General features: G+C 44.2%; 1 protein-coding gene across 3 annotated transcripts in view; it reads right to left on the bottom strand.

Moving 5' to 3' along the window:
* patj (PATJ crumbs cell polarity complex component) overlaps positions 1–26,004 on the bottom strand; it is a 76,398-nt gene extending 50,394 nt beyond the window's left edge. The window contains exons 1-6 of one of the 3 annotated variants that reach the window (XM_084011545.1): positions 25,873–26,004; positions 23,220–23,287; positions 20,396–20,565; positions 16,691–16,903; positions 16,355–16,494; positions 14,305–14,488 (exon numbers count right to left, since the gene is read on the bottom strand). In XM_084011545.1, the coding sequence (XP_083867671.1) occupies positions 14,305–14,488; positions 16,355–16,494; positions 16,691–16,903; positions 20,396–20,565; positions 23,220–23,287; positions 25,873–25,940 (843 nt within the window). In that variant the 5' untranslated portion in view covers positions 25,941–26,004. Of the gene's footprint in view, positions 1–14,304; positions 14,489–16,354; positions 16,495–16,690; positions 16,904–20,395; positions 20,566–23,037; positions 23,055–23,219; positions 23,288–23,556; positions 23,583–25,872 lie in introns of those variants that run through there. The other 2 variants (XM_084011546.1, XM_084011547.1) reach the window with 2 other exon arrangements.
* Positions 26,005–26,551: the final 547 nt, after the last annotated feature.

Below are 26,551 nucleotides of genomic sequence, written 5' to 3'. Positions count from 1 at the left end.
GGGGAAACACCGCTGCCTGTGGACACGCACCTCGCTCCATTCGCACCAGACGCTCCATTCGCGCCGCCTCCGCCTGAATCGCGTGTCATCGCGCCATTTACATTGATTTTCAATGTAGAGTCGCCGCTCAATTCGCGTCTATCGCGTCCGGTGTGAACGCCCCTTATGGTACAGACACACCTACTCCGGCAGCGACGGATATGGACGCAACGGACGGTCGAACGCACCGGCGAGTGGGCGGTTCTGTGTTCAAGTTGGACGGGACTTGAGTTTCGTTCTGCTGTTTCCAATATGGCGGCCGGGCCACAAACGATCTCATTTTACAGTTAAAGCATGTTTCTGAAAACATTGGCAACACGGCATTGCGTTGGACGGACGTCATTTGCATAAAGTTCGATAGATTGAACTTTATGCAAATGACGTCCGTCCAACGCAATGCCGCCGGCTCCAGAAACTTCGTTCAAACTATCAAACTAGGCAGTGTTGATCAAATATGAATCCAGATTATGTTACTGCACTACACATTTCCCGCCTCAAATGTTTTCAGAAACATACTTTAGCGTGTAGTTTAACTGTAAAATGAGATCGTTTGTGGCCCGGCCGCCATGTTGGAAACGGCAGAGCGAAACTCAAAGTCCCGCCCACTTCACAGGACGTCTATCCAATTGATCCAACTTGAACACAGAACCGCCCACTCGCCGGTTCGTTCGGTGGTCCGTTGCGTCCATATCCGTCGCTGCCGGAGTTGGTGTGTCTTTTGGTGCGTGTTTAATACAGTGGGCTTACTTCAAAATGCGACCGTCAGACGCTGTCAGAGCGTTTATGAACAGTGTTTGAAAGCTCCCCCTAAATGTCTTAAAGTAGGCTTTCAGGTAATTTCGCGGCATAACAGCGCCTTCCGGGTAAAAAAGACGTAGCCTACGGCAAAATCTGGAATGAAAAATGGCACTGTTATTTCATCCCCGAATCCCATTCATAAACACAATATATAATATCAGTTAACGAGTCGTTTTCCGTTTTTAAAACGAATAACGGGATACGAGTCATTTTTCCGTTTTTCGTTCTTTTATTTTGAAGCGAAAAACGGGAAACAACTCGTAGCGAAAATTACTTCCTCCACGGCTTAGTTGATATATTTTCATTCAGAAAATAGCTTTATTTTCAACTCCGTTTTGCGATTGTTGACTTCAAAACGAAAGTCGGATGGCCGCAACGTACACGGACCGTTTATCCACTTAATCATTGTGTGCGTCTCTCCCCCGACCGCCGTCCAGGTGGCTGACGGAGTAGGCTATACGCCAACAGCTCTGGCAACATCAAGTCTTGATGGGAGGGGGTGGAGGGGGAGGCGGATACGACTCGCCGCAGTGTTTTGAATTTGAGTGTCGTACTGTTTTTGGCCACATTCTTACATATGGCGCCTTTAAAGGGGCCCTATTATGCTATTTTTCCACAAGTTAATATAAGTTATTGATGTCTCCAAACCTGGTCTTTGAATTCCTCAACTGGAAAAAACAATCGGAACATGTATTTCGGAGTGGATCACACTCCTCATTTTCTGCTTTTTTACCCCACTTTTTCAAACGGGTGATTCTGTCAGGGTGTAGCCTTATGCTAATGAGATGACCCCTGACCCCGCTCCTACTGAGGAAGTGGTTGTGTCTCTCCGCCCCGTGCTGTCCGCGTCCAGCTTGTTGCCATGGTTATGGTTCTACGCTACAAACTAACAGCGGTCCAGCCGTACCGCTTCGAACCGGACTCCGACCCAGAACCAGGATCAGCTCCTGTAGAAGTTCTACGCTGTGGATGCAGCAGGACGTTTCTGAATGGTTAGTTAACATGTCTGTGTAACGTTTTGGACGGTAACTCGATGTGTGTTAGCGTAGCTAGCGCTAGCCACAATGACGCAAATGTTGCGTTCTTCGCTCTATAAGTAACGTATCTGTGAGCTATTTCGGCAACAGTTAATATCGTTAGTAGTGATTTGTTGTTGACAGTTCACAGTTGCATGTTTTCCAAATGGGGACGTAACATTATATTTAAACGGATGAAAACCCGATGAAAACAGCGTCCTGTATGCGGGCAGTTTGTTTACATCACATTAACGGGATTAAAAACGTCATCCTCTACACATATAGAGATATACAAGGAACAGGATTTGGTCAGTATCATGTCGTCCTCCAGAATTATGTGCTGAATTGTGAATTATAGGCTGTGTTTTATAAACGTGATTGTGCTCCATCTCAACATTACGTGCTAAACTTACTGTTACAATATTCAAACATGAGGTTTACACCTCAGCTTGTCAGCAAAGTCAGTCAGGTTACCATATTAACAAGATTTGTTGTTGAAATGTTCAAATTCTGTACTATATTCATCTAGGTGACTAAGTGGGCCTTCAGACACCGAACACGTCTGCTGCATGGAGACACCACAGGTAATGTTACTGTCTGTTACACCAAGTTGTCTGTTGAGATTATTATTCATATAACATGACGATTATCATGATTCACACTAGGTAAGAAGACGGTAGCAGCTGGAGGAAGAAGAGGCTTGCATGAGGAGGAAGAGGCTTGCATGAGGAGGAAGAGGCTTGCATGGTGGGACATCCTGGTTGGAACTGTCTGTCTGAATGTTCTCTCTCCAAAACGCATGAAATATACAGCTGGTTATGGTGCTTTACACGTAAGAGGAATACAGCAGTCAGTTGTTTGTTTATCAATTGTGTTTTATAAAAAATAAATCCCTCTATGCAACATATTATGCAGTCTTCCTGACCATTACTTCAGTAATATTAACCATGACACATTTTACAATTACTGTAAAGACTTTATTGTCAAATTAATCAGCAGTTGAAATTCACAGTTATCTCAGAACACAAACACAAACTGTTTGTGGCCGACTCTGCAGGGTCATATCAAGCTATTCTGAAGTCAAGGAAGAGCTGCCCTCCAAAGTATCCTCCTCCTCTACCGGGTCCAGGCGAGCTCTCTTTGATGGTCTCCTTATTGGAGTGGTTGTGAAACAGGTCTGGAACCATGACTGTGCCAACACCAAAGTCCTTGCAGGACACTGTAGCTGTAACAGAGTTGTATGGAGGAATGAAACCCATGATATCACATAATAGAAATACACATCTGCACAACTAGTTGCTGTTAAAGTGTAAGTTTGGCGGAAATTGAAAATAAAGCTATTTTCTGAATGAAAATATATCAACTAAGCCGTGGAGAAAGTAATTTTCGCTCATCACGCAGTTCAGAGCTAGCACGGGCGGAAGCTAGAGTCCAAAATCGCAAACAGTGGGTTAGCATGGGGCCAACAGCCACACGCTTTCAAAATCGCATTTTTAAACCACTAACATTGCTCAAAACAGCGCCAAACCTCGTCAGCAGCTTGCTCTGGGTGTCTACACATAAAACGAAGCATCAACAACTCAGTTCATGAACCCGAAGTTTATAACAGAAGACAGTTAAGAACACTCACCAATTCTAACCCTGCCAGCTCCTCGTGAAGGATAGTCCGTAAGTGTCGATTACCGAACGCAATGCAAAACGAGGGAGACCACTGAAGATTTCGCCCAGAATAAAACGAGTATACTTTTAAATTAGTGGCAGTTTGGCCAAATATAAGTTAATAACGGTGGGTAAAAACGTCGGGATAGTTTGTATACACTTCCAATCAGTTCAAGACAGCAGCCTTATCTGAAGCACATACATGTCACGCGAGATCTCACACGGGAACACGAGAGCTGCGTTCGGTAATCGACACTTACGGACTATCCTTCGCGAGGAGCTGGCAGGGGTAGAATTGGTGAGTGTTCTTAACTGTCTTCTGTTATAAACTTCGGGTTCATGAACTGAGTTGTTGGTGCTTCGTTTTATGTGTAGACACCCAGAGCAAGCTGCTGACGAGGTTTGGCGCTGTTTTGAGCAATGTTAGTGGTTTAAAAATGCGATTTTGAAAGCGTGTGGCTGTTGGCCCCATGCTAACCCACTGTTTGCGATTTTGGACTCTAGCTTCCGCCCGTGCTAGCTCTGAACTGCGTGATGAGCGAAAATTACTTCCTCCACGGCTTAGTTGATATATTTTCATTCAGAAAATAGCTTTATTTTCAATTTCCGCCAAACTTACACTTTAAACCTGATCTAAAGTAGGCTACATGTCGGGCTACACACCTTTACTTGGGTAAGGAGCCTGTAGTCCTCCTAGACAGGTGAGTGCCAACAGTAGCTGCTGTGGTGGGTTGCTGTGGGACGCTGATGGTAGGCTGCTGCTCTGTAAGCAGACAGACAGTCAGACAGACAGTCAGAGTTTACAACTACATCTGAAATGTGGAACACGTTACTATTTCACTATAACTGATGTGGTGACGCACCAATAGCTCGTAAAATCCCTTCGTTAGCGGTGCAAAAACAAACGTTTGGTGACGTCGTCTTTGCATCGGCGTGTATAAACAAACGGATCAGCTGCTCTCGCTGCCGCATTCAAGCTACAAAACGTTCCCAAGCAAACTGATGTCTAGCGTTATTTTACAGGTTTGGGCCCCCGCAGTACTACGTATCGTTAACGGTCCTCAATATCAATACAATGGAAGCTTTTAACGCAACACGCCAATGCTAACTTTAGCGCAACACGCCAATGCTAACACACCAATGCTAAGAAAGCAACGGTAAACTGTAACACGGCATATTACATAATATTTAGAAACTTACCGCTTCAGTGTCTGTGGTTGGCTCTCGGACTGTCGGTACTGATCCAAACTTTAGCCTCAGGATAGAGGTATATCCTGAGCTGTAGCGACCCATGTTGTCAAAGCTCCTGTCGGTGAAGTGCGTCGCACACACGAACACACATTTACGGACGCGTGTGCGCACATTTCCATCGTAGATGTTCCGACGATGCCAGTAAATATCAGCAATTGGACTGCCAACTCGCTTTCCGTTGATTTTGGCATTTTGGTTCACTGGTTTGTATGTACATCACACTGACAGCCAACAGGTAAGGGGATTATGTGGGCGGGACCACACAGGTGGAGCGATTCTAATGAGCCGAGATGACCCATATAAAGGCACAGCAAAATTCGGCGCTGACGTCATTTAGTGGACATTCTGCAAACCGTTCGTTTATCGGGAGGATTTCTTTCAAACTGAGAAAGTGAAACAGGGAGATGGTGGCCTTTTCTGATACTGTGGGGACTTATTGACACCCCAGGGACCCATTTTAGGGTTGAAAAACATGGAAAAGTCGATTTTTCATAATAGGGCCCCTTTAAGTCACTTTTTGGATAAATTGTATTTGTAAGAGTAGTTTTAATGCAACCGACCTTTTACTTTTACTTGAGTTTATTTGTGAAGAAGAAACAACTTTTACTCTGCTACATTGCTACATACACGTTGCGCTCCTTACTTTTATATTTTTAGCCATTTTTTTTACTTCCGCCATGACTTGACTTCACTAATCAAATGTGGCCACTAGCTACGCTTGACTCCGTTACACCCATCAAATGCAGCCAGGCGGTCACATGACAGTACACAAATCTCCGCACCTGGTTAAACACACTTGAGATGGGATGACTCAGTCTCGGTTGAAATGGTTGGTCCGGTTGGTCGCTCTCTGAAGAACCGCTCGTTTGATTCGGTCTCCACACGCAACGAAAAGTCCCTTTGTTCTTTAGTCCCTCCTGTTATTAAATGTGATATACAACACATCTGATTAATTTGACCTAAAATGTCATATCCAGGGCTGCATGGTGGTGTAGTGGGTAGCACTGTCGCCTCACAGCTAGAGGGTCCCGGGTTCGATTCTGTGTGGAGTTTGCATGTTCTCCCCGTGTAAGCGTGGGTTCTCTCCGGGTTCTCCGTCTTCCTCCCACAGTCCAAAGACATGCAGGATGGGGATAGGTTCATTGATGACTCTAAATTGCCCGTAGGTGTGAATGTGACTGGTTGTTTGTCTCTACATGTTGGCCCTGTGATAGACTGGCGTCCTATCCAGGGTGTACCCTGCCTTCGCCCAATGACAGCTGTGATCGGCTCCAGCTCCCCCGCAACCCTGAATACAGGATAAGTGGTAGACAATGGATGGATGGATGGATGTCATATCCACAACTACATTAAAGGAGAAATCCGGTCATTTTTGACCCCATTTTCATTGTCCCCAGGGTCCAGCCGACTTATTCAAAGCAAAAAACCCGACAAAAATTTACGTTGCCTAGCCCGAGATCTGTACCTGCCTGGCAGCCTTCCAGACTCGCTCCAATGCTAACCCATTGGGGCAACTTTTATCTGCTTTCCTGGGCCTCAGAAAACAATTCCAAGACCTATGCAACACAGGTTGGGTCCGTACGAGACACCACGGCGCTCGTTTAGCTCAAATAGTGTGGCAAAACGACATAAATGTGTGTTTTTACATGGAGTTACTCACCTCAAATCACCCTGTAGACATTAGCAGTAGATAGCCGAGCGCCTGTCGTCCCTCCCAGTCACCGCAGAAACGAAAACGTTTTCCTCGTAGTTTTGATTTTGTATCCATAAAGAAACGACCGAGCTGTGCAGTCGTCATGTCCGTAATAAATCCATGAAGCTCTTATGTCCATATGTATGACTATGTTACAACATAGCAACGATAGCTTACAGCTAGTAACGTGCCGAGCGCTCGTCCATCCCAGTCACCGCAGAAACAAAAATGTTTTCCTCGTAGTTTTGATTTTGTATCCATAAAGAAATGATCGAGCAGTGCAGTCCTCATGTCCGTAATAAATCCATGAAGCCGTTATGTCCATATGTATGACTATGTTACAACATAGCAACGATAGCTTACAGCTAGTAACGTGCCGAGCGCTCGTCCATCCCAGTCACTGCAGAAACGAAAACGTTTTCCTCGTAGTTTTGATTTTGTATCCATAAAGAAATGATCGAGCAGTGCAGTCCTCATGTCCGTAATAAATCCATGAAGCCGTTATGTCCATATGTATGACTATGTTACAACATAGCAACAATAGCTTCAGGTAGTAACATGCCGGGCGCTCGTCCATCCCAGTCACGAGCAGTGCAGTCCTCATGTCCGTAATAAATCCATGAAGCCGTTATGTCCATATGTATGACTATGTTACAACATAGCAACGACTGCTGCTCTACAACAGTACCCGGGAGCCAAAAATCTCGCGCAAGTTCCCGTCTGCCGACGTCCTCACTCTGGAGCTGTTTTCAAGCCAATACAGTGACAAACTTCTTTCCATCGAGCAGTGCCGTCATGTCCATATGACAGTGTAACTAGCGCTAGCCTACATAGTAAGATTGCTTAGCCTGTGTGACAGTTGAAGCGGCTACAGCCACAACAAATCTCGCGCGGTCTCAGTAGGCTAGTTGTGTTGACAGCACGAGTGGGAGTCGCGAGTCGCGAGTCGCGTGCCGCGTGTGCAGACTGCAGTCTCTCATCAACAGAGTGAGATCAAAGTGACCCTCGCGCGACTGTCCAAGATTCTGTACTGGCTTGAAAAACAGCTCCAGAGTGAGGACGGCAGACGGGAACTTGCGCGAGACTTGCATTGTTTTGGCTCCCGGCTACTGTTTAGCTGTAAGCAGTCGTTGCTATGTTGTAACATAGTCGCACATATGGACAGAACAGCTTCATGGATTTATTACGGACATGACGACTGCACAGCTCGGTCGTTTCTTTATGGATACAAAATCTAAGAGGAAAACGTTTTTGTTTCTGCAGTGACTGGGAGGGACGACAGGCGCTCGGCTATCTACTGCTAATGTCTACGGAGTGATTTGAGGTGAGTAACTTCATGCTAAAACACACATATTTATGTCGTTTTGCCACACTATTTGAGCTAAACGAGCGCCATGGTGTCTCGTACGGACCCAACCTGTGTTGCATAGGTCTTGGAATTGTTTTCTGCGGCCCAGGAAAGCAGATAAAAGTTGCCCCAATGGGTTAGCATTGGAGCGAGTCTGGAAGGCTGCCAGGCAGGTATAGATCTCGGGCTAGGCAACGTCAATTTTTGTCGGGTTTTTTGCTTCTAATAAGTCGAGATGACCCTGGGGACAACGGAAATGGGATAAAAAATGACCGGATTTCTCCTTTAACAAACTAGACTGTGCAAAACCTGAATTAAAATCATCTCATTTGCCACCAACAGTCCAATTCTTACCTTCATATCAGCTTAAAAGTCCCTTTGGTAAAACTCCTGTTTTTAAATGTGCTATACATATAAGGGTGACTTATGTATTACAAAGTCATTTTCGCCACTTCATTTACTGCATTAAAACCTCACAATTGTGGATGGGACCAGTTCTTATTACGGTCGGAGTTATTATTTTAGGGCCTTGTCTGCATGTCTGTGTATTTAGACTTTTAGGCCACAAAAACAGATATTTTTTGAGAAGGACATTAAGGATATGCACCTAAAAACAAGATTTCTTTGTATCCATGTGGATTGATGAAAGGCAGAGAACACGCCTGGTGCTTTGTGTAATGATACAATAAAAACAATGGCCGACTACAGGTTTCTTTACATTTGGTTTGCCGTGTTTGTGTGCCAGAAAGGTGTTAAATAAAGACTCAAACTAGAAACAAATTTTAAAAGACAGACGTCCAAATATCCACGTGGGGAGACCTGGGTGCATCTTCACTCTGATACATCTTATAAAAGCTAAGAGAATTGTGGTGTCAGTGATTTGTTGATATTTACGACCAGATTCATAATTCTGTCGACTCGTTCTTTGATTAGCTGGTTTTGATTCAAACCACTTCCTGACTGTATTTTATGAAGGCTCATGTTCTGAGCTTCAAGATAAAAATGGTCATTATTGTCTCTGGTTTAAGTGAAAAGCAGATATTCATGCTGGGAGACGGTTTTAGGAAGCTGTTTGTTTTCATATATGACACAAACTTGGATTGACAGGAGGCTGGTCATGTGACGGGGATGACTTAGAGAAGTTGGCAGTAAAGTTTATACACTTTCCCCAGTTATTCTTTAGTTAATTTCCTCTCAGTCGAGGCAGTTTAAAAGGCCCCTTCAGGTTTCTTTAATTACACAATCTGTTATCTTTTATCTCTGTTCTTTGTGCTTTTTGTCATTTTTAGGAGAGTCATAAATAACATAAAAAGTGCATTCGCTGACACACTGTCCTAATCGATGGCGGGAAAATATTCACTGAATAGACAAAAGCTGTAAAATCATATCTGACTCGTTGATTTATATCAGTCTTTACGAGCAACTTGACAGCGACAACTTTGCTGTCAGCTTTGAAAGCCACTCCAGCGGGAAGAGTAGCAGAGAGGCTTCTACACATCAGCTGTGATGTCAGGTCAGAGGCGCCTGTATCTGTCCGGCAGAGGAGTCTTGGCTTTGGGAGATAGATAGTTAGCCAGGCCAGAAGAACAGCAATAAAATCCCAGCCAGAGTTGTGTTTTTTATTCCTGCGGTTCCATTAAACGTGCCCTCGATAGAAACAGGACATGAATAAAACAAAAGCAGGAGGATCGGAGGCCTGGTATGCAGGATGTGGCCCGGATCCAATGAGCCGAGGAGGACGGTAACAAAAAAGCGGGGCAGAGTAATTCTGCTTGATAATCACCCGACAATAGAGCAGGCCAGAATGATAATGGCTAAGGCAAACCTGTGACCCTCAGGAAACATCAACAGTCCAGACCTTCTACAGTTGGTCAAGTATTTTCTTCTGCTTATTTAAATATTTGCATTTCCTCTCGTGTATTCAGTCCAGTACCTCTCGTACAGTAGATATGGTTTCTCTAATACAGCTCATCTATAGTGTTGGTGATTATTCTGTCTTCTCTACTGGATGTCTTGTCCAGGGAAACGGATTATCAAAATGTTCCCTTTATTTGCCATTAAAAGGCTAAGACTTGCATTTGCATGCATTAAGAACTCTGTTACAAAGGAAAATGAATCGATACAAAACTTATAAACTTTAAAGGGGGCATAAAGTATTTTGCTCATTTTCAGGTTCATACTTGTATTTTGGGTTTCTACTACAACACATTTATACAGTATTCACCTTCATTCTAACACACTTAAATGTCATGATTCATGTACAGTACATGATGCTGTTCCATGCTTTAGAGAGCTGTCCCAATAGAAAAAGTGGAATTATAAGAGAAAGCAGCAGTGAAGACGGTGACAAAGACTCCATAACCCACAAAGCTCAGCAGGAAAACAGAGAGGTCAGTATTTCCCATTAATTATCTAGACGGTGGCGGCCTGCCAGTCTGTTTTGTCCTGCCAGAGCTTCATAATGAACCGGGAATATGTTTACACTTTTCGACGGTTGGGCTGACACGCTCCAGGGGCGTTTCTGCTGCAGCGAGCGACTCCAGCTTAGCTCGGAGAGTGAAAGCGGCTCCGGTCATGTTGGCTATCCAGCACTCCTCACCCTAACTTGCTGCATGCTGGGCCATGAACATAGTGCTCACTGCCTCCTTCTTCCCCAGCTGTTAACAGTCTTCAACCACCCAACCTTATATCTACCAATGTGCTAATAATTAAACTATTTACAAGAGCAAAGTGTAAACATACTGTTCAAGTAAAGTTTGTGCATTCAAAATGTTACTCAAGAAAAGTACAAAAGTATTAGTATCAGCCAGCCAGCCAGCCTGCAGTACTTTGAATAGTACTGATTTTTTTCTATGTGTTCTTTACGTGAATTTGTTCAATTCCCAAAGATCATTTCAACAGTCCTAATTTAGAGAATTCAAAATGCTCTTATCATGGCGGCCAATTGGCCACTAAGAGAAAAAGACCATTCGACTGCAGCCCAGATATGTGATTCCTGGTTAGGGTGTGGCAAATCCAATGTGGGCCCTTAGGTAAGACACTTGATGCTATCGTATCATGACTGAAATGAATACTAGAGTCATTAAGGAACCAGGGCAACATGGAAGAGTGAACAGAATATGAGATTGTTGGAATGCTAATATAAGAGCAACTCCACTGAGAGGGGGTATATGTAGAGGATGTGGGGTCAATGGATGCTTCAAATCTCAACATCTAAGATAACCACAACAACTAGCTCAGTGTTCCAATTTGGAAATGGAAACTGCTATCAAAACCAGAGGTTGGAGAGGTAAAACAACAATGCTATGGGGGGGAGCCAAGACGGCAGGTCAGAGGGGGGATGTCATCATCACCCCCACATGCCGAGATTGAATTCCAAGCCCCAAGAACAGCAGATAGCCTTAATGCAAGGGCAGCTGACCTGAGATTGAAGATCATGAGCAAACTGGATACCTGGAACCCCCTATGGCCGAAAGTACCCTCTGAAAGTCTGCTAGAAGATGTGAATGCCGTACAATATACTATTCCTCCTGCTATCATAACTGAGAACCACAAGCTGACATACAGTGCAGCAGCAGTGATCCTAGAGATGCTTGGCTTCAAGTGGAACAGCATAAGCCGTGAGGAGCAGTATACTCCATGGAGAAGGAGGCTAAGATCAAGGCAACATATAGAGACGTTATCCAGCTATCATAGCTACAGAAAGGTTCGAGGAATAAAGAAGTTCCTAGGAATTACAAACTCTTCATAGCTGAGGCACTGGAGACAGCCAAAGAAAGAATCACCGCTCTGGTTACCCGCCTGAAGGGGTACACTGGAGAAATAGAAACAAGGAGATAAAAAAGGATGCAGAACCATCCCAAGTGTGGCAGGGTAATAGTATGACAGACCCAGCCAGGGCTGAGACTGAACAACCCAGACACACATACATGTGCTCAGTGGCTTGTGGATCTGAGAGCAGATCACAGCAACCACCCACAACAAGACCCAGTACCCATAATGATGGCAGACATCCAGGAAGGAGTGTCAGGTAAGAGCTGGACAGCACCAGGTCCTGATATGATCCACACCTACCACCTAAAGAAACTAACTGCACTCCATGAACACCTTGCAGCAAACATTGAATTGGTTGATGACAAGAAAGCCTCTGACTTGATGCCACACACATGGATACTGGAATGCTTAAGGTACAATTTCAATGTTCACAGAGTTGGTCACACTCCTCTTATTAGGCTGAATTGCTTTAGAGAAAATATTCAACTCTGAAAGAGTCACTTAAATTTAGATATTGAATTTTAATTTTGACTAGGATTTTACACACCACAATGCACTGTTTTTATTGCAGAAGCAGGCTCGAACAGCCAGCTTCATTGGCTGTTTTGAGGGTGCTGCTTAGAGACTTGAGACCTGTGCTCAGGTCTAAATCCCAAGAGAAAGAGCAAGGACGAGATGAGACCTGTGAGCTCAGGTCGACATCTCACTAGGAGGAGGTAGATTCCCAGTTGGTCTGCTCAGGAGGAAGCAGACTTCCACTGCAGTTGACCAATCACAATAGAATCTGGAGTCTGGCTATGCTTTCTGGTCCAGCAGAGTCCACTGAGGTCCTGACCGATGCAGACTGCTAACTGGCCTGATGCTGGAAACACCACATTGTAGTTCCACCTGCCCGCTGTGTGACTGCTCAACTACTCCTGCTTTCTGGTCTACGGCGACGTGGTTGGGATGGATCCATCTCGGCGTGGCTGTGCCTGCTGCCATGGACTACTACTGTTGATACTATTGCTTCTGTTAATACCACCACTACTGTTAATGCTACTACTACCATACTACCAACACCAAATGCAGTTGGAACCCAAGGGCCTGGGCTGCACCAGATTTCTGCCTAAAAGCCTATTAAGGCAGTTTTTTCTCGCCACTGTCGCTGTAATGCTTGCCCCTGGGTGATGTTGGGAATTTGAAATTGTGTTGACTTGAAATTTTGAGCGTATTCTAGTCCTGCTCAATGTGTTAAGTGTCCTGAGATGACTTCTGTTGTGATTTGACACTATAAATAAAATTGAATTGAATTGGAGTTCACAGGCAAGATGGGGGAGGGGAACCCCTCTGTGACCCCCCCCCCCCCCCCCCATCTCAATGTTCAGAAACAATTCCATCTGCATCCATGAATTTGGTATTTGTGGAATGTGTATTATAATTATGTCACTTCCTCATTCATCTCTGCACCTCCTCTTTACTCCCTCTCTCCTGCCTCGCTGCCAGTCTTTGACTCGTCCGTCATGTCGACATTCATTGATCGCACCTCCTTGCAGACTTAAATACATATTGTCAGGAGTGATACTGCAAGTTGAGCACTAACTTGATTTCCTATAGGCTTTAAAGGTCATAAAATTCCACCGAGTCAATGTCAGCTGACTTACGGCTCATCATAAACAGGAGCTCTCACTCTGATACAGGAGGCGTGGCTTCAAAGTGACCGCCACGTATGATCGACGCCCTCTCTGCAATACTTGTTTTGACCGACAGCCAAGCTGCTGGGTGATGTTTGTGTGTGGGGTTGTCTGAACACAATACAATATAGTGGGGATCTCAGTTCTACTGGTTCTGGATCAGACCTTGAAAATAATGTCACATAAAGCCATCAAGCTCAACAATGACGACACTTTTGGTTTCAAAATGAGAAAAGCCGACAAATAGGTTTAAAGCTCAAAAGACACCAAAACATGGTCATTGTAATTGTTCTACAGGGAGGCTACCAACTCTTAAACTTTATTCATGTTACTTAAAATGTGGGGATTACTTTATTTCACAATCCATGCGTGTTTTCCCATTTCCATCAAAGACTGACGATAAAACTTTAGTATCCCAGCACCCATCTGGAGTTATACTACATCCAATCTTCTGGATTAAAGAATCTGCTGCTAGCACTGCTAAATAAGCCAACAGTCTCAACACAAACACAGATCATGGATGAGCAAGAAAATGTAGTCAAATTAATCACATCTGCTCTCACCGACTCTTAAAACTTTGAATAGAGTTTAAAAAGTATTTCGCTTAACAGATTTGAAACTTGAAACATGATCCCACATGGAGTAATTTGATCAAAAGATGGGGTCCTAGAAAAGTTCTTATATTTATATCTTCAAGGTTTGGGGGAATCTCTCTTTATTTCAGAGTGAAATGTTAGATGGAGTTCATGCTGCTGGAGTCTGGATGTGGTTGGCCTAGCTTAGCATAAAGACTGTAAGCAGGAGGAAAACGACGAGCATGACTCAAAAAAACAAACATTCAAGGCATTAGACGAAATTATTGAGCTTGAGATGTGTATTTTTAAAATACAAATTCAATAACAAGTACATCCATTGACCTGGTGAAAATAGTCCTTAACCAAAACCAAAACCAAAATAACCATGAAAGTGTGTTTGGAAAGAAACAAATCAAACTTCATTTAGACTAGTTGTATGAGGTAACACAGTGGGTGTTTTGGGGTGGACATCTCTTACCGTGTTGATTGTGGCGTCAGGTTGTGGTGATGACACGTTGAGTGGGCGGTCCCTTGCCACCACCAGCTTCACCGTCTCACCAGGTTGCTGCAGGAGTTTCAGGGCCTGCTGCTGGCTGATGCCCGGCTCCAGAGGACTGCCGTTTATCACCAGGATCTGGTCCCTCTCCTGGAGACGCCCATCCCTGCAGACACCACAAAACATTTTTGACAGTTTGACAGATTCAAGTTTGATCTGAGTTCATAAACTTCACAAGCTGCAATCACAGCTGTATGTGAGACTCCTGAGCTGTGATTGGTTGCTTTGCTTTGGGTGAGATGGAATCTTGCAAATGCGAACAATAAAAAGAGGCAGATATCATCTGCCTCATGTACTACTGTCAGGAGATAATGAGTTTGAGCAAATATGATAAACATGTTTTCTGTAGCTTTTAGTATTTGTGATGAATAGGCAGATGTGGCTAAATACTAAATGAAAGACTGCATTTCCCATAATTCTACAGAGCAGGACGGGGTTTTTGTTGGTCATGTGTGCAATGCAGATTCACGTGACTCCTGTCCAAAGTCAGCTTTATACTCTTCTATATTTGACCATAGCCACCTGCTGTTGTGTTAATGTGTTAAAGGGATAGTTCGGAATTTTGGACATAAGACCTATTTTCCAAGTCAGCCGGTGTGTTGGAGACGTCTGGAGACGTTTTCAAGAAATTTGATTCAGTTCTTCTAGTTGCCGAGTTCGCTTGTGCTATGGCTAGGGCAAGTCAATCGTTCTAGTTTTAGCATGGCATTAAAAACACTCATACCGACTCCACAGTGCACCCGAGGCAAATCAATTGTAACGGCAGACTATTGATGTACATATCTGTGTTGATAGAATGTTTGAAATAAAACCAACCTTGCATTTTTAAGGATTTATGTCTCAGCAGCAGCAGCAGCAGCAGCGTGTCATACTTCCTAGTAGGCTATGGCAGCGGCGGAGTGATATCACCTAGCACTTATAAGTTTGGAGAATATAGTGAAACTTTTGAAGACTCTGATGAGGAGTTTTTTTCCACCCAAACCCAACCGTACCTGTACGAGCCTGAATATACAGAGGAAGAATTGCGCGAGAGGGATGCTCAAAGGGCAGAATGTGAACGAGCGTCTGTGGAGACCGAGATAGCCCCCGCTGGAGCTGAGAACCGGGACCGAACAAACGGAGACTGGTGGTGCCAGGAGGGAATCCCCCGCAACGCGTCCGAGGGTTTACGGTTCTCCGGCTGGAGCAGAGGTTTTGAGTCCGACGGAGAGTCCCCGCATGTGTGGATTCGCGGAGCTGCCCACTGCCGGTCCGAGCTCCAAGGGCTTTTCACCCAGCTCTGAGGGCACGAGGCCCGACTGTTCGGCGTGGGGCAGGTCTCTATTTACCAGAGGGATTCCCCGCAACGCGTCCAAGGGTTTACAGGTCTATGGACGGAGCAGAGGTCCGGGTTCGCGGGGCGTAATTGTGGGTTCGCGTGGCCGTGGGCTGGCCGGTGTTTGTGTGAGCTCCAAGGGCTTTTCAGACAGCCTTGGGGGCATAACTGCCGACAAATCGGCGGTGTTCAGGTGTGTATTTACCGGCTGGATTCCGAGCAGCGCGTCTTAGAGTTTTGAGTCCGACGGAGCAAAGTAAAATTCCGCTGCTGCTGAGAAACTAGTCCCTTGAAAAATGGATGATTCATGCGATGCGAGGTTATTTTTGTTTCAAATATTATTCTATCAACACAGATATGTACATCGACAGTCTAGTGTTTTAATTGATTTGCCTCGGGTGCACTGTGGAGTCGGTATGAGTGTTTTTAATGCCATGCTAACTAGAACCATTGACTTGCGCTAGCCATAGCACAAGCGAACTCGGCAACTAAGAACTGAATGAAATTTCTTGAAAACGTCTCCAGACGTCTCGAACACACCGGCTCACTTGGAAAATAGGTCTTATGTCCAAAATTCTGAACTATCCCTTTAATGAGGGACAAATTATTTTATTTTCCTTTTCTTATTGTAGGAAACTGTAAGCTGTAATAGTGAACCTGTGTGCAATGCCTCCAGGCTGGATGTGTTTGATGAAGACGCCGTGACTGCTGCTTCCTGCAGGATTCAGACCGACCACGCTGAAGCCCAGCCCTCCAGACAGAGGCCGAGTCAGCTGACACAGCTCTGTGTGACGGCCCTACACACACACACACACACACACACACACACACACACACACACACACACACACACACACACACACACACACACACACACACACACACACACACACACACACACACACACACACACACACACACACACACACACACACACACTTAATATATTTATATATGCATGCAGTGCAAGTGTGTTATCGTGGCTCCACCCACCTTGGCGGTTGCGAGGATCCATTTCTGCAGGAGGAGGTCAGACAAGGGCGGGGACTGATGGATGGGCAGAGACGAGCCATTGGTCAGGAGGGAAGTGGAGGGGGACAGGGTGGGTGGGGCCAAGCTGCTGGCTGGATTAACAGCGCCCATGATCAGCTGACCCTTTTTGGAGAAACTGAACTCACTGCAGGCATCAGGCGGCATGCTGCTCAGCTACAGACAGGAGGAGGAGGAGGAGAAAGCTGTATGACTGACATATGACATAAAAGTATAAATAGCTCATTAAACACCACCTCAAAACCTCAATACTTTGTTGGTACTGATCAATGAGTGTGTGTATTCTGGTTACGGTCTTACAGTTTTTACCTGCTGCGGTTTCAGAACCCTGGAGGACTCAAACAGACACTCTGGCATGTAAACACAATTTCATACTGTATTTCAACAAAGCTAATTTCTTTTAAATCTGCTGGTGTTCAAACAACATTTTTTTTATTTGAGAACTTCCTTGAAAGGAAAACCTCTTTATATGTTCCAAAGTAAAAGGTATTGAAAATAAATAGTTGGTTTATTGGTGCTGAACCTAAGTAATACTATCAGCAACAGTGTAGAAAAAATGTGGGTTTTTAACGCACAAGAAAATGGTACATCCGATGTGCCGAAACGTTGACTCCACTTTAAAAATAAAAAATAGAAAAACTTAATAATTGTAATAATAATAATAATTGTGGCCATGTATTGATATGAACACGTTTGATGAGAATCACTGAGGATAAAAGTGGAAGGATGAAGTGATGAAGATTGAGAGACAGATGGAGAGATGGACAGAAGAGAGAAAGATGAGAAAGAGACAGTCTACATGCAAGGACACTGTCGACAAAAAAAGAGAAAGGAAGACGGAGTTAAAAAATGAAGCGGCGAGGCCGGGGGTGTAAGTGGGGAGGCGAGAGGAGAAAAATAAAATCAATAGATTCCTCTGCAGGCTCTCTCTCTCTGAACAGGTAATGTATTAATGACCTTTACACTCACATTGTGGAAACTTATCAGTCTGTGGCTTATTTAGGCCAGGCTGACGGAGCAGGATCCTGAGCCACTTCATCAATACCACCTCGACAAGGCCGTTACTCAAACCAAGACACTAGATATTAAAGCTTGATAGATCCGCAGAGAGCAGGGGGAGGGGGAGCGAGGGAAAAGAAAGAAAGAAAGAGAGAAGTCCCTGCTTCATACCCTCCACCGGCTTCCACCCAACGCTTTCATAGACTCAGCTCTGACCTTCGCAGCACTTAGAATATGAAGCCCAGCGTCGGTTATTGCCATTATCTTAATTTGGCCTGCAGATTGTTTATTGTAAAGGATCCACGTCAGTACGAGCTGGAGCTGAATACAGATGGGGATGCAGAGGGGGATTCAATGTCCCCGCTCAGCCCCACTGGCAGGTCACAGTGTTGGACAGGACGCAGCATTGTACCGATAGCTGATAGGCTGTCAAAACCTGGGGCGGAGTCACACGTCAGATCAAATGGGAAACATTCATTAGTCTGCAGAGCTGCAGCAACTTTTAGACTGTAGATACATCTGCGTATTATACACAATGACAGGAGGAGAAACACCTGCTGATGTAAAGTAATAAAATCAGCCCCCAAGAATAACAACCTCTCAGTGGAAACACTCAGTCTTTGTTCATCAGGCTTTAGACATCCCAGAAGCCATACACCAATACACTTCAACAACCTAATGTGCGACGTAAAAGAAAGTCAAAATCCTTTGTACACATAATGATCTGTGAAATCATCCTCAGCCAATTCTGTGCTTGACTGGTGTGCTTCAACTTGCTTTGGTATTATTTGGGGGTTTTGGAGAGTGCTGACCAAGACTGAGCACAAAACCTGAGGCCTGAGCCTAACATTTAGCTGGTGTGTCATGTGCGAAGTGTAAAGCCCTGATTATGCTTCCGCGTAGTGATAACGCAACGGCCACGCAGTTGCTTGGAGACCGTGATGGTTCTGCGTTGGGTTTACGTGTCGAAATGCAATTCAATGCAACACCGGTAAAGGGCGCTATGTTTTTTGTAAAGACTGACCGACCGACCGAGACTCTTGACGTATATCGTCGTTAGCCTCGTTATAGCGTATTTGTTTACTTTCCGGCTTTAAACGTCCACAATTTTTCAGAACTTGGTGTTTTATTTCTTTGTGCAAAAGCGAGAAGGTGCAAACAATAAAACGAGGTGCAAACAATAAAAGTAGCCTTTTAAAAGTTTAAATGGCGGTGTTTATGAGTGGAAACCGGAAAGCGGTCTCCAGCGGATGTAGTTAGCGGACCAATCACAGCCAATGCCGCTGCGTTGGTGTTGCGTCGCCTCGACGCGCGTCTAGGATTTTTGGTCCGCAAGGACGTAAGGGGTCCGCAAGCCCCCTTGCGTTGTGTCGACGCAGAAGCATAACTTGGGCTTAATGTTTTTTTCCCCACTATCATTCAGAGGAGAAGAAGAATCACCACAGTCTGAGCCAATCAGAGGCAAAGTAAGGGCAAGCCTCCGTCTCTGATAGGCTCTGACCCTGGTCTCTTCATCACAATATGGCCCTTGCCGAAGTCACTCAAATCCTTACACTTGCCCATTTGTTCACTTGCCTGAGACGCCGTCCACACATACCAAAACAATCTTTTGGCTGTCAATTTTCCTTCTGAAGGCCAAAATTATTTTTCACTTTCAACTCCTCGGCAATCGTTGCCACAATCTGTCCCTCATCCATCATAATAGTCTTAAGACTGTTTCATCTCCATCTTTATAGTCTTCAGACTGTTTCATCTCCATCATTATAGTCTTCAGACAGTTTCATCTCCATCATTATAGTCTTCAGACTGTTTCATCTCCATCTTTATAATCTTCAGACTGTTTCATCTCTGCATTTTTATAGTCTTCAGACTGTTTCATCTCCATCTTTATAATCTTCAAACTGTTTTATCTCTGCATCTTTATAGTCTTCAGACTGCTTCATCTCCATCTTTATAGTCTTAAGACTGTTTTATCTCTGCATCTTTATAGTCTTCAAACTGTCATACGGCACTTTGCTTTGAGTTGACGGTTGCAGCCACTCACCCAAAATCTCATATAAATAATTAATATATATCCCTTTTTTTTTTAAGTAAATAAAGAAAAACATCACAGTTTGGCCGTTTGTGTTGTCTTGTTCTGCTCTCTGCACAATACGTATTAAATAAATATTTTTTTTGCTGCTCTCGCTCCTCTCGTCCTTTCCTCTCGTCCGTTGCATGATGGTAAAATTTGCTCAGCTAGTGACTATTGGTTGTACACTACTTTTCACAATGCATTGTGGGAAACTTTGAGTGCACTATAGTAATGGAATGGGAATAGTAATGCTCACTACACATTCGGACACCACTACAAAATGGAGAACTCCCTATATGGTGCACTACATAAAACATGTTTTAAATATGAAAGAGAGATTTGAAGGAAGAAATGAGAAAACAAGGTTTCTGTTGGATCTGACAGGTCAGAGTGTTTGTGATTAAGTATCCGAGCGGTGTGAAATGGTGTTCAGAACCAGGACTGTGAACATGTGATATGGTCTACATCCTGGGCTGCTCTATGACAGGTCGGACCAGTCGATGCAGTGACGGTGTTTATAAGCCGTGCTGGTTGCGTTCTGGGTTCTGAGCTGCTGCATGCAGTTTGTTTCTTACCTGGTTTCGGAGCTGTTTGATGGAGTGCTGCAAAGTCAGGATGTGGTTGAACAGCGGACTCTGCAGGGTCTCCCTGATGTTTCCCATGGTTTCACTGTGGGTCCACTCCTCCTTCTGGACCAGTTTGGTCTGCAGACGCTCCAAAGCTCCCAGCACTTGCTGACGCTCCGCTGAGGACAATGAGGCCAAAACGTATTCAGTGAGTACAGGGGCCCGTTGCACAAAGCAGGTTAAAAAAACTCTGAACCTAACCCTGAACTCTGACTTGACCAACTCTGAGTTTTCGGTTTCAGAACAGCGGTTTTGAATTAGTTCAGTCAACACACGCGAGTTACACGCGTTCCTGCCGACTCTACAAAGCCATCATCAATGGAGCTCCGATACTACGATTCACCATGGCAACCGGGAGAGCGTTATTAGATATTATTGAGTGTTAATGTAGAAAACAAGCTCATCCTGAGAAAGCGGAGCAACGTAACTGCAGCAAAGTAGAGATAGTTGGCGTGGCAGACAATTACTGCCCGATCTAATGTGTATAACTGAATGAAACAGTCGATTGATCTAAAGGTAATTAAAGAGCGACACTGTGGTGTAACGGTTAGCAACACCGCCCACGGTGCAGGCGACAGGGGTTCAACTCCGTAGTTCACAAAGTAGCGCATTGAATAAATTACCATTTTCATTGGGTGTAATCCCCCCAGGCACAGAAAGAAAGTGGCTTCAGTTGAAAATTAAGCATAAGAATATTGCACAAATACGTAGGCATATGATTTTAATCATATTTCACATATTAAACAGTACATATAAGCAGGTAGGTAGGTAGGTAGGTAGATAGATAGGTACGTAGGCCTACATACGTAGGTAGGTAGGTACGTATGTAGGTAGGTAGGTAGATACTGTAGATACGTAGGTAGGTTGTGAACGATAAACCGATGCGACCGGATATTCGGTTCACAAGTGAGAGATACGGCTGCATCGGTAGCAGCCTCCTCAATCGATACGAATTATCAATGAATTCCTCGATGAATCGGTTATAGAGTCATGGATCGGGTATCGCAAGACTTTGAAGCGGTTGGCGGCATTACACCAGCGTCTCTAAAACAACGCTAGAGCTGAAGCTGCCCGTGAAACGCCGTAGCTAGCTAGCTTGTATGAGTTATAAACAAGGGACAACACGGAACATGGAGGAGGTGGAGGTGGAGAGGCGGGCGCAGCACAGGTAGGCGGCTGCAACGCTGCCGTGTGACCGCAGGCACTCCACGGCCGCACGTGACAGACCGATGGCTTTGAATGTCAATCGCTTGTGTCTCAACTTGCGCCACAAGAGGCGGCCGCAGCACGGGTAGCGTCCACGACACTGTCCTGTGACCGCCATCCAACGATTCAGACAGAGTTTTTTTTGGTCCATGTCTAAAAATAAATACATTGACATGTGATTTTGTTGTTCAGTTTTTTTGTTTTTTTTGCCAGTGCCATACAGCCACAATGCTTGGGGATATGTGGTATTTTACATATTTGAAAAGAAACTATTGTACTGTTACTTTCATAGAATTGGCTTCTTTATTTTATAAAATATCTACAACAAATATAAACCGTAGAATCAAATCGTATCGTTCTTACACTGTATGGAATCGATTTGAATCGAATCGGTCTGTAATAAAAGGATATCGTTTTTGAATCGAATCGTAACCTGTGTATCTAGATGCATATCGAACCGTTTATCACAGAGAGATGTGCAACCCTATTAAACAGTAAATATAAGCAGGTATTTCAACACAGAAAAGCTAGCTCTGCAAAGAATCTGGTTGCGGATTATTTCCGCGATATGAAATGTTCAAAATGTCGGAGAATATTTTTTAGATAATATCTAATGTGATTGGAAGGAAAGGTAATCAAAATTCTCCCCCGACGCAAAGCTGCTAGAATCACTTTTATTTCCATATCGATTAGGTTGACGATGAAAGGACGGCACATTTTTTCAGAGTTGGTTCAGATTCCGGAAAAAGCGGAGACAGCTGGCAAAGCGGAGACAGCTGGCAAAAACTCGCCGACTGTGTGAATGCGGAAGTCATATTAATAGTATTAGTAGTATGACTGCCCCATCATAAGGACACAAGTAGATCAGACTGATTGAAAGACAGCAGTAACTTCGCTGATAGCTTAGTGGTAGCGTTACCGCCCCATGTACCGAGGCTCCTTGCAGCGGTCCCAGTTCGAATCCACCCCGCGGCTTCTTTTAAATCATGTCGTCGCTCTCTCTCGTCCCTTTAACTCTTATGATATCCTTCAGCAATAAAAGGCCAAACATATAACTTTAAAATAATGAATGTGTTGCTTGGATGTATTCTTATAACGTGGTTTATGACAATATCAGCCTCATTCTTTCAGCTGCAATCCCGGCGGTGTAAAACGGACTTGGGAGCAAATCAAATAAATATAAAAACATAATTCATAGTGGTCAGTAGGCTGTACGCTGACAAAGAAAAGTCTTTCTCTCCGATGAGAATCTGTATCTCTCATAAAAAAACATCGTCAGGGACAGAAAAAGGGTTTTGCCGGTCTCTGTACACTCTATAGTTCTCCTACGAGACCCTCTCACAATCCACGAGCTTCTTTTTTTTCTTTTTTTCTTATCTGCGCACCAAGAGAGCTGATTGGTCAGTCGGCGGTGTGTTTCTCCACGTTGACCTCTTATCAGGAACAAATCCTGCTTCGTAGTACAGGCCCCTGCTTTGTGAAACGGACCCCAGGTAACTACAGAAAAAAAACACTTGCATTTCCAACCAGGAGCTGTTTGAAATGTTAAACAGGTGAGAGGATTTACCTGTCGGGACATTTTCAAACATCGTCGTCCCTCGCTCTCTCTCTCTCTCTCTGTCGTTCTGGATCAATCTAAAAAAAAAAAAATGTCATATTCATTTCAAAACCTAGCCAGCATGAGCACAGAACAGAGGTTTTTCAGTGTTTAAAAGTCTGCTGAGAAGAAAAGGTGGCTGCTGGAAGGCTTTTAATATGAACATGTGCAGGAAGTATTGCTGTACAGAAGCATCACATCAAACAGCAAAGCACAACAACACTCTGAAAACAGTGTTGTTGTTTAGTTAGAAATCAGACTATATGTTTGAGGGAAAGTGGCACAGGAAGAAATCCACAGAAGTTACCTTTCAAACATCTGGCCAGGTGGATAATGACTGAGCTGATTTCAAATTCATTGCATGTGTTGTGATCTGAGAGGCCAGCGGTCTCCAGCAGCCAAACACCAGCCTGAGTCACCCTGATACCTGCTGTGCACTATCCATCCATCCATCCATTTTCTACCGCTTATCCTGTATTCAGGGTCGCGGGGGGTCTGGAGCCGATCCCAGCTGTCATTGGGCGAAGGCAGGGTACACCCTGGACAGGTCGCCAGTCCATCACAGGGCTGACATGTAGAGACAAACAACCATTCACGCTCACATTCACACCCACGGGCAATTTAGAGTCATCAATGAACCTATCCCCATCCTGCATGTCTTTGGACTGTGGGAGGAAGCCGGAGAACCCGGAGAGAACCCACAGGGGAGAACACAGGGAGAACATGCAAACTCCACACAGAAGGAACCCCGGGCCGACCCGGGGATCAAACCCGGGAACCTCTTACTGTGAGGTGAGAGTGCTACCCACTACACCACCGTGCAGCACCCTGCTGTGCACTACTCTCCTGAAAACATTACACCACACTCCATTTAAAAGTCCAGCACTTCTAATGTGTGTGTAGCAGTAAACAATAACTAATCTGCTGACGACACAACTAATAATGGAAAAGCAATTACAGCCATAACCAAAGCTGGCTGATGAACTATGTATTTTTGAATAGATTTACAAAACTAGAAGATATTGCGTTTGCATAGAGAAACAGAGGAAGGCAGCAGAGCCCTAGTTTTAGCAGCTTTGCCCGCTAAATGACTTAAACGTTGATGATTATCAAAACTATTGATGAACTATTTCAAAACAACTTAGAAGCTACCTGCCAGCCAGTAACCCTCATTAAATCATCTCACCAGTCTGTCTGTCTATGCTGCTGTCTGTCTTGGCCAGGACACTCTTGTAAAAGAGATTTCTTATCTCAATGAGTCTTTTCCTGGTTAAATAAAAAAAAATATTTTCCCAGATGATTCTCAACACAACAGCAGCCAAACCTCATTCAGTCCCCTCATGTTGCTTCTTCAGGTGGAACGGGACTCAATTAAGTACATACTGTATTCAAGGGTGAACGGTATTTTACTTGAGTACTACTTGAGTATTTACATTTTATGCAGCTTTATACTTCTACTCCACCAAATCTAAGAGGGAAATACTTCTTATCTGACAGCTTGACTTGCTCCAACCACTCATATCTCCCAATGTGTTGTTGTTAAATGTTGGTGACGACCTGCGAGAGGGTGCATTGTCACAAAACTGAAAACAGGGCTCTTTTTGGAGATCCGTTCTCCGGGGACATGTGATGATCTTATATAATATGGTGCATTGCTGTAGATTAAACTAACAAACGCATTAACAGCTGTAAAATGCATCATATAAATTAATGCAGGAGGAATATTAATCCAAAAACACATATAATAGTAAAACACTGACAGTGTGTGTTTTCCTGCACAATCAATACTTTCTCTTTCAGCACTTTAAGCACATTTTGCTGATATATAGTTTTGCATAAGGTTTTTGAACGTAGAACATTTACTTTTATCAGTGTCTTATTAATACTTCCTTCCAGTCAAGGATCTGAATGAATCTCTGTGTTCCAGTCCTGAGCTGTAAGTGGAACAATGGAAGGAGGTTTCGGCTCCACATGCAGCACTGACATGGCTGTGATGAAGCAGGCTGCCCTCCTAGGGGAAGCCTCGTTATCAGACGCTTAGCTCGCATGTACTTAGCACGGCTTGTTGACACAGTCAGCAGAGCTGAACCCACTTCATTAGATGGGAAAACAAACCACAAAGAGTCCACAACCTGCACATAAATAAGAAGACAGAAACCAAACGGACACTCTTATTTATCCTACTGAAATCTGGGATCACACCTGTAGACCCACCTGAGAAACCAGGAAGTGAAACTCAAACAGCTCCAGAAAGGAGGGGGCTGAAACCAGCTGTGATACTAGGCTCAAGAAATAGTATATCTGCTCTTTTTCGTAATTGGTATATTCCGATCGATTAAAAGGTAAATCCGTGAATAGCAGGTTCAACTCGAAACAGGTGCATCAAACTTTAAAAAAAAAACAGAAGAAGAAGAAACTATTACACAAGCCGCGAATTCTTCAAAACGCATTAAATCGGCGAGTTAAAACGTACATTATCTGCGTCTTCGTGAGTTTTGAGCGCACCAAAACAGGATTAAACAACTTCTACTCCATCAGTTTACTAACTTAAACAGCAACACCGCTAACATTTGGCTGGCCCTTAGCATGCTAAGTTAGCTTGTTAAATAGCATCTCAAAATACCTGGTGTCGTAAAATGTGCTGCAGGTAGACAATCGGAAGTTACAGCCGCCAGTCAAAGATGAATTCATGGACGACAGGTTACAAGGGGGGCGTTAAACTAGTGTCAAAACTCACATGAACCGGATCCAGTTTGGCACTACTGTCGCTTTAATGCCGCGTTCGCGGACAGCCGGACTCGGAAGCGTTTGCTTCTATACAGTTTTGAGGTACTTTACTTCACTGAGTATTTCCATTTTATGCTACTTTAAACTTCTAATCCTACACCTCGCTCTCGAACTTGTTCTGCACTAACTGCATTCATTTGATACTAATAGTTACATTAAAGAAGCATGTGATGCTTCTGTGATACAAAACAGTACTATACTAATCTATCTAGTAATATATAAAGCCTATATTGGCTCCAGCATTAAAATACTCTGACATCAACAATGTTAACATTTTTAACTCCCCACTCGCCCCATGGGCGATCTTGTGTTTCCTCCTCCCCCTGCTGTTGTGTGTTGGACTGTCTCTGGGGGATCTCTGCACCTGGGGTCCTGTCTGGTGTGGTAGACCCCAACCTCTATTGATCTAGTGCTGAGCGCCTGTTATTGTGCTGCCATGAGTAGTGCCTCTGTGCTGTCCTTCAGACCAGCGTTTTCTAGCCACTGGTATGATTTCTCGATATCAGCCACTTCTT

Source organism: Eutrigla gurnardus (genome assembly GCF_963514095.1).
Source record: "Eutrigla gurnardus genome assembly, chromosome: 6".
NCBI classification, from domain to species: Eukaryota; Metazoa; Chordata; class Actinopteri; order Perciformes; family Triglidae; genus Eutrigla; species Eutrigla gurnardus.
This window is presented reverse-complemented; position numbering and strand designations above follow the sequence as displayed.